Below are 8,464 nucleotides of genomic sequence, written 5' to 3'. Positions count from 1 at the left end.
AGAAGTGAGAGGGAGTGATAGTCTCTCCGCTGTCTAATTTTGAGCCATTTCAGTTGCCTACGATAATCAGAAATGTGGTCATATTTCCTAAGACCAAAAATGTACCTTATGCATGTATTCTGAAGTCGTTCAAGTTTATCGAGTTGCACACATCTGTTCTGCTGCCCTCGGTGCATCTGGTCAAAGAGTTCAAATCTTTATTGATGTGGGTCAGATCCATCTGGCTGAATTATTTTCCCTACTAGACAACGCCTGAAAACAATTTTTCTATTTTTATACTCATTCTTATAACATTTAATTTAATCAACATAAATAGTGTATTATTTAATATTTACGACAGAGTCAACTGCGTAACTTATCTCATATTACAACGATATTGTTTGCCCTACATATTAATATTCTGAGATCAAGTTCAGTCAACTTAATTTTTATAAATGATTAATAACTTTTACCAAACCGATTTTGTGTTGTAATGTGTATTTTTATCAGACTGCCTTGTAGACCAATATACAAAAAAAGGAACTAAATAAGATGAATATAAAAATAGAACTTTGTTTTTTTTTCAATTTAATGCAATTCAACAATATTTTGGGTTCGTCCAAATTTTTGTAGACAAGGACTGGATTCAACTCCCTGGGGAGCTGTTTATATTAACATATTACAACAGAGATGAAGAACATTTAAGATAAGGTAATATGGAAGTCTAGGCATCTACAGGTGATCTGTATATATATATATATATATATATATATATATATATATATATATATATATATATAGATACATCTATAGATGTTCAAATATAGGCAGAATGGTGAATGTTACAAAGTGGCCACTTAAACCAGCCATTGACAGGGCATAAGCCCTGTAGACGCCTAGACTTCCATATTACCTTCTCTTAAATGTTCTTCATCTCTGTTGTAATATGTTAATATAAACAGCTCCCCAGGGAGTTGAATCCAGTCCTTGTCTACAAAAATTTGGAAAAACTCAAAATATTGTTGATGAATTACCTGGTCCATGAAGAAGTAGAGAAATTGAAAAAATAATATTTTCAGGCGTTGCCTAGTATGTAGGTGAAATAATTCAATTAGATGAATCTCACCCGCATAAAAAAAGGTTTCAGCTCTTTAACTTCACAAACATCAACAGATGAAAGAATTGAAGGAATATAGATGTTCAAATATAGGCAGAATGGTGAATGTTACACAGTGTGTAAAGTGGCCACTTAAACCAGCCATTGACAGGTCATAGGCCCTGTAGATGCCTAGATTTCCATATTACCTTCTCTTAAATGTTCTTCATCTCTGTTGTAATATGTTAATTAATGCAATTCATTTATTTAAATATAACATATACATTACAAACATACATTTAATACGTACATATTATAAAAAAGGAAAAAAATACATGAAAGAGACTCATGTCAAAGTAGTAGGAGAATCCTGCCTCGGAAAACGTCTTGGGATACATGGAACAGATCAATATCCATAGCGATGTTGTTCAGCATAGCGGTAGCTCTTCCAACAGGCGTAACCATCGGCATGTTGGTCCTGTATATCGCAATATGAAACAATCTATGCTGACGCTGTCTTAGGTAATTATCAGGAACATACAAATCAATGCTCATCATAATCTCACGATTATCGACAATACCACGCAACAATCGATAAAATGTGTAGTCAAATACACATTCCTTCTAGTCTCTAAACTGTTGTAGCCAAGCATACCCTGGAGAAACTCGGTCGGGTAGAGCTGAGGATAATACCCCGCACTCTCTCATGTAGAAATATCTCAAAAACTTATTTTCCATTTTCTCTATCATAAGAGAGTACTTCAGTTTATGTGGCCCCCAAATCATCGAGTCACTCTCGAGTCTACTACACATGGCGACGGTATCTACCTACTCTCTACAAAAGCTTCTCTTCGGACATCTATCTCCCTTTGTTAACCATGGAGTCGAAACAGTTATTTTTTAATTTAGTTTTTTATTGCTTACATCTTGGCATGAACACTTGACAAATTTACTACTATGCTCTATTTTTTGAAAATGTATTGATATCATTTTAACTTTGCTAGAAATCCACTCGTCCATGCGCTTTGTAGCTGCACGATGATTAGTTATCTAGCTTTCATATAACAACTTTAAAATACCTAAATTTTGTAAATGGGGTCTAGAATTCCAATCGCCTATACGCTTAGTAGCTGCAAGACGTATTGTAATCTTACTCCTTTTTACTATTCATATTTTTTTTTAAATATCATTAATACACTAAATTTATTTGTCAATTTTTAAAATGTGTAAATGGGGGCCAAATTTCTTACTGTCTATGCGCTCTGTAGCTGCAAGACGTCCTGTAATCTAGCTCCTATATCTTATATTTTTTTATTGATCTTAATTGAAAACGAGGAACTAGAATCCCAACCGTCCATGCGCTCTGTAGCTGCAAGACGTACTGGGAAATTATCCAACTATATATACACGATTAAGTATATACATTACGATCTAAAGTAAACATTTGGTACTTTCATACGATAAAAATAATCTGGCCAAATAACCCCTTGGTTGGTAAAGAAACCCCTTTTGACGGTAGTTAATTATGTTTTTCTTTTTTTTTCAGTACGATTCCGTCGCTGCGTGCCTTCATTTTCTGCATACCCAGCGCGTCCAGGGCTTGGAGCAGGTAACAGCGGACGACATCAGGGAGGGAAAACTCAAGGCGATCTTGGCTCTGTTCTTCGCTCTCAGCAGACACAAACAGGCCGCCAAACAACAGCAGAAGTCACAACAGTACCAGCTGACAGCGCAGCATGGCGGCGGCTCGGTCGGTAAAGCAGGGGACGCTGTGAGCTGCGTCAACAGAATGACAGGGGGCGCTGGTTGCGATGATCTTCTGGCCGCTACAAACGCAAACATGGTCCAGCACAGGTAAGAATATATTAATTTGTAATAAATAAAACCCATAATAAAGTAATTTCCAAGTTGTCTTTTTACCTAAAATAATAATAATAAATTATAATTTTATATCAATGCGATTTCAAAAAGGTTTACGTCTTAGCTAATGCTTTGTAAAAAAAAATTCGGCAGATGGTACTACACATCAAAAACATGTTTATAAAAATTTTATTTTGTAATACTTTGCATGTAAGACGTTATTTTGCCTTCGAAACATTAAAAATGTTTTTTTTAATTGTTTGATAAATAATATTGAGCAATGTCATTACGTACAAAGATAAAATGCTTTTTTTTCTGGTTATGCCGTCAAAAATTAAAAATTAAAAAAATAAATTGTGACGCATTTCATTTCATAAATAAAACGAATTTCAATTCTGCCTGGTAAAAACGTACTTTTAATATAAATTATCAATTTGCTGAATTTGTTTTATCTTAACTATTGATGACATCTAGCGTCAAGTAGCATAACTAACTTAGTTTTACAATGTGCCGATAGGGTGAATCATTTTCGAAGCTAACAACTCTCGTACCTACGCGACTTTTATAATTTTATTTCCCTTCCGTAGTTGTAAATCTATTTTTAATTGCATCATAAAATATTACAATCGCACTAAAGGCGAAGTAGTAAACGCTGTCAATAAAGTTATTTATGATCGTGTGGTCATATATTTTTACTGGAAGACAAAAATTGATATGCATTGGACGAATAACATAAAATAAGGTAGGCAAATAGGTTAGACACTTTTAAATTTTTATATGGAATATGCGTTTTTATTTTATTGGCGTTTTAATCCGAGGATGACTCGTTTGTCAAAAGTTCAGGAGGAACAAAAAACATTGCGATTTCGTAAAAAAATACATATAATTAATAAATTTAAATCAAATTTATTTTGTATTGTAAATTTATATTCGAAAATCCATTTTTACTATCGTTTGCGTAAATTGGATGTAAAAAATGTATTCTTACGCGCGGTAAAAATAAGATCATTAAATTTTGCTTTTTTTCTTAAAAATGTATGAAAAAAAAGGTTAGAAAAAAAACACTAGTCACTAGTTTTTCCGAATTAACCAATGATTGTTGTAGTGGATTTCCGGTTTACGCCAAGTCAACTGACCGATCAGCGGAACTGACCGAGAAGAAGGGAAGAGATCTTGAGACACACGCGGATTAATTTTAATAATACGAAACATTAAAAAATCTTAGCGCTGGTAATGCGATATACAAAAATAAATATTATTTTATTTTATTTTTATTTTATTTTATTAGGTAATTCAACAAAGATACATACTAGAAAACATACAATTTAAAGCATTCGTCGAAATAATAAATAAATAATAAATAATAATAAAAAAATCTTCAATTATGGAATTACACAAAATAGATATGTACGTTAAGTTGTAATACATATTTGTTAATATTTTTGTTTATACAGGATACAATGCAATAAAAAATAAGTTGTACGTGTGTACTTATTGAATAAGATTTATTCCTAAGAGATTATTCGCAAAAGCTGAGAGAGTATCACGAAAAATGTCAATATTATTGTTTCGGCAGTATATATTATATTCCCGACACATGAGGGCCATAGGTGTGTGGTATGTAGCATTATTTGAAAACAAAGGCAGTTTAAATATTTCCCGATGTCTGAGTGTTCTCAATCCTGCATTTATTTATATTATATTTAGAAGGTTAATAACTGGCTGAGTTCAATAGACTGTTAACAAATAAAAAAAAAAAAAACACTGGAAGTCCTTATTATGACAGTTACTCATGGCGTATTCGCTGTATTGGATTTAGGGGTATAATTTTTTTTTTTTTTTAGAAAAATAAATATTGGCGTTTTTATGATTTACCCAAATATTTCATTTTGAGGGCCATTTTCAACGAGTTGTAAATAACTCACTATTATAAAATGGAAATCAAGTTGGGGTAGAGTAGGATTCGAACCACGGACCTTTGGTCCGTGAGTCCGTGACCACAACCTGATTCAATTGATTTTCTTGTTTAAGGAAGAATTATTCGCGGAGGTGAATTAAATCGAATGCAAGCAGTCTATTGGCTAATATCTAAATTCAAATATACCAATCAATGCGGCTTGTCCCATTCAATTGAAAACGCTAAAAAAAACCCTTTTTTATTTTTTAGGCTCACACTCGGTATTGAATTTATATAAACGATATTCGTTCTTTGATAATATAAAAATGACAAAAAACGTTTGATTTTTACGTGCGATTTTCTTAAATTTTACGTGAGAGCGGTTTAATTTTTTTTTAACACTGTGTCACAATTTGATACCTCAAAAAGTATACTATTTGATTCTTTTATTCTTTATTCGGATGATCAACAGCTACATTTACCATATATAAAAAACAAAACAAATAAGCCAATAACAGGTTTTCTTAAGTACCACAGTAAATTAAAATATATTCTCAAACATAAAATAAACAATGATCTAAATCTAAAAGAAAAAATTAAAAAAACTTTAAAATTATTTCGAAAGCAAACGCCGCACGTCATTATGATTATTCGCAAATAAATCTATGTTTAATGGTTTTGTTATTACATTAAATTGTCTTATGATGCTGACGATGCCGTGCTTCTTGCTAACAACAAAGAGGAACTGCAATTCTCGGTAACAAAGGTCTACGATGTATGCGAGGGAAGATTTGCTGATGAATGTCGATAAATCGAATGTGATGGTTTTTGAAAGAAATGAAAGTATGACTGGTTACGCCACATGTGTACACATTGATTTACATTATATATCTAGCACATTTGCTAGGATGAGGCGTTCGGATTTGTTTACTACCTACGGGATCCTGGTTAAGATGTTGCATTTTTCCTACCGTGGGTACCTTTATTGTTCCGGCGCCAGAACAACAATTGATCCGACCGTGTGCACATGTGATTCTCATATTGTCATTGCGATTGCAAAAAAGATACTTTTGCCATCAATAATTTAAATTAAGTATTAAATCTACGGTGTGTATAATTCGTCAAGTGCCCCTTCTCCCTGACATCAAGGTTGGATCTGATCCTGACTGCCGCGACAGAAGTATCAGCAATAGAGGTGCCAGAACCCAGAATAAGGTAGGAATTGCAATCATTGTATTTAGGGTTCTGTGGTAAGTAAAGTGAGGATAACGCATCCATCGAATCAGCCATTTTCGAGCGTGCAACTGCTAACGGACAAGTGGCGCGACCAATGACTGAATGTGAAATCACTGTGAATGGAGTTATACTAAAACAAGTAGAGGAATTTGTGTATCTGGGAAGTATTTTTACTAGGGATGGAATGACTGAGAAAGCTATTGAAAGGAGGGTGAGTGCTGGGAACAGAGTGAACGGAGCACTTAAATCAACCTTGGCAAATAAATGTTTGTCGCAAGAGGCAAAATTAGCAGTTCACAACGGAGTCCTGGTCCCGACCCTGGTGTATGGGAGCGAAGTATGGACTTGGAAAAACAGGGATGAACGTAGGCTGAATGCTGTCGAAATGCGATCTCTCAGGCGAATGTGTGGTAAAACTATGTACGATAGATGCACAAATGTTGAGATCCGTACCTTATGTAAGGCTGAGACAAGCATTATCGACAAAATCAAGAAAGGAGCTCTTCGCTGGTTTGGACACGTAGAACGAATGTACAGCGAAAGGACGGCTAAGAATATTTACAATGCGAATGTTAATGGATGCAGAAATAGAGGTAGACCGAGAAAGACATGGCATGACCAAATCCAAGAAATACTTGAAAATGAGCATGTCAAAAGTCGGAATAATCGGCGCGCGTGCATGAGAAGATGTATGAATGTAGAAGAAGCGAGATCTGTATGCAAAGATAGAGTGATGTGGCGTTCTATCATCTCTGTCTACCCTCACGGGGTGATGGTTTGTCTGTTGGTGTTTGACAATTTGACATCGGGTTTAATAATTTAGATTTTGTAAATACAAATTGACGTAAATTGTCAAGATTTAGACAGTTGTAATGACAATCCATTATTAAGATGGTAATAAACCATATATTTTTAATATATACAAAAATAAAATGGGGTGTTTAGGAAGCCTATAATTATGGACAAAAATACATCATTAGATTCCGTGTGCTGGCAAATTGAAACGACAATACGATTACAAATTCAATTATAAGTACTTACATGTCGTAAAGCCATGTTTCCTCGATATAAAAGAACTTCATCTTTGATTTTGTCACGTTACACGTTTATTCCGCTTGTCATGGGCGAGCTTTTGCTTTTTCTAGAAATCCACAGTCTGACGTGGTATTGCCATGCCTGAATCTTAACGTAGCAAAACTATCATTTAGACTCACGCGCTACTTAAATGGGGCATGATGAAATATAGTCGTTACAATATTTCACGACAATGGGCCTTCCCTTAGGAAAGCACTTTCAAACTTTTAATTTTTCTTTTTACATTTTGTTATATTATTTTAATAACATAACTATCTACTGTAATTTGCGATCTATTATTGTATTTAGAATGAATTAGGTTTTCTTTCTGTAATGTTCTAAATATGCGAATAAAAATAAATTAAATGAAAATAAATGAAATAAAGTTAGGGATACGTCATTATTTTTTTCTAATATGTATATTTGTACTCGCATGTATAAATAAATAAATAGATTAAACAATTCAAGCGCTTCAGGTATTCTTAAATTGGCTAACGAAATAAAAGGATTCGGCGCGAAGGAACTGAAGCGGTGATTATTTAATTAGTCGGTAAACATGACGTCTGGCGAAGTTAAAAATACCCCTTTGTGTTGGATGGGCAGTTCTGAATAATGTCACAATTTGTAGCGCCACATTGGCAAAAGTGGCGAACGGGCGTCTATTTAGATTGTGATTTTATCAGATAAATCCCTTCAGATACTCTCAAAAACCTTTTATTTTATTTTTTATTTATTTAAACGCCTTTTAGGCTTTTACATGTTTTACATACATATATACAAATAAAGACAGACATGTATTTTACACAGAAGTAGCAAAAAAGTATATAAATGATTTTTCGAAGAAAAAGAAAAATATCAAAAATATCATCAAGTCGCGAATTTGACTATCTGTTATAGAGATCGGGGTATTAAAAGAGTAAGGAAAGCAGATTGTCGTTTGTTTGCGCGAAATACAAAATGAATGACATTTACTAATATTTAATTCCAGTAAATTTTGATTACAATATTGAAAAAGTCTGTCGAGTTCTTCTTGCATTTTTGCACAGTCCGTGTGAGATAAATCTCACACGGACTGTGCAATGCATTAAAATGCAGGCGTAAATTTTCATGTCACCGGCAAAGGATATGAATTTACAATATTTAAAGCATTTGTTTATGTCATAAGTATATGCATTAAATAGTAGAGGGCCTAGGTGAGAACCCTGTGGTACACCAGAAGGTATAGTTACAAAGTGTGAATTATAGCCTTCAATAGTTACACTTTGTAACCTTTTTTCTAGGTATGATGTAAACCATTTGAGTAAATCCCCGTGGATACCCAT

General features: G+C 33.6%; 1 protein-coding gene across 1 annotated transcript in view; it reads left to right on the top strand.

The window, feature by feature from the left end:
• Positions 1-2,573: 2,573 nt before the first annotated feature.
• Positions 2,574-8,464, top strand: part of sick (sickie) — a gene marked incomplete at its 3' end in the record, with an annotated part of 277,888 nt that continues 271,997 nt past the window's right edge. The window contains exon 1 of the mRNA XM_088240015.1: positions 2,574-2,929. Within this exon, the coding sequence (XP_088096141.1) occupies positions 2,601-2,929 (329 nt within the window). The remainder of the gene's footprint in view (positions 2,930-8,464) is intronic.

This window comes from Micrasema longulum, unplaced genomic scaffold (genome assembly GCF_059751315.1).
Source record: "Micrasema longulum isolate JH-2025_06_02 unplaced genomic scaffold, ASM5975131v1 h1tg002327l, whole genome shotgun sequence".
Classification (NCBI taxonomy): domain Eukaryota; kingdom Metazoa; phylum Arthropoda; class Insecta; order Trichoptera; family Brachycentridae; genus Micrasema; species Micrasema longulum.
Note: the sequence above shows the minus strand (reverse complement) of the source record. Positions and strands in the feature narration are given on the sequence as shown.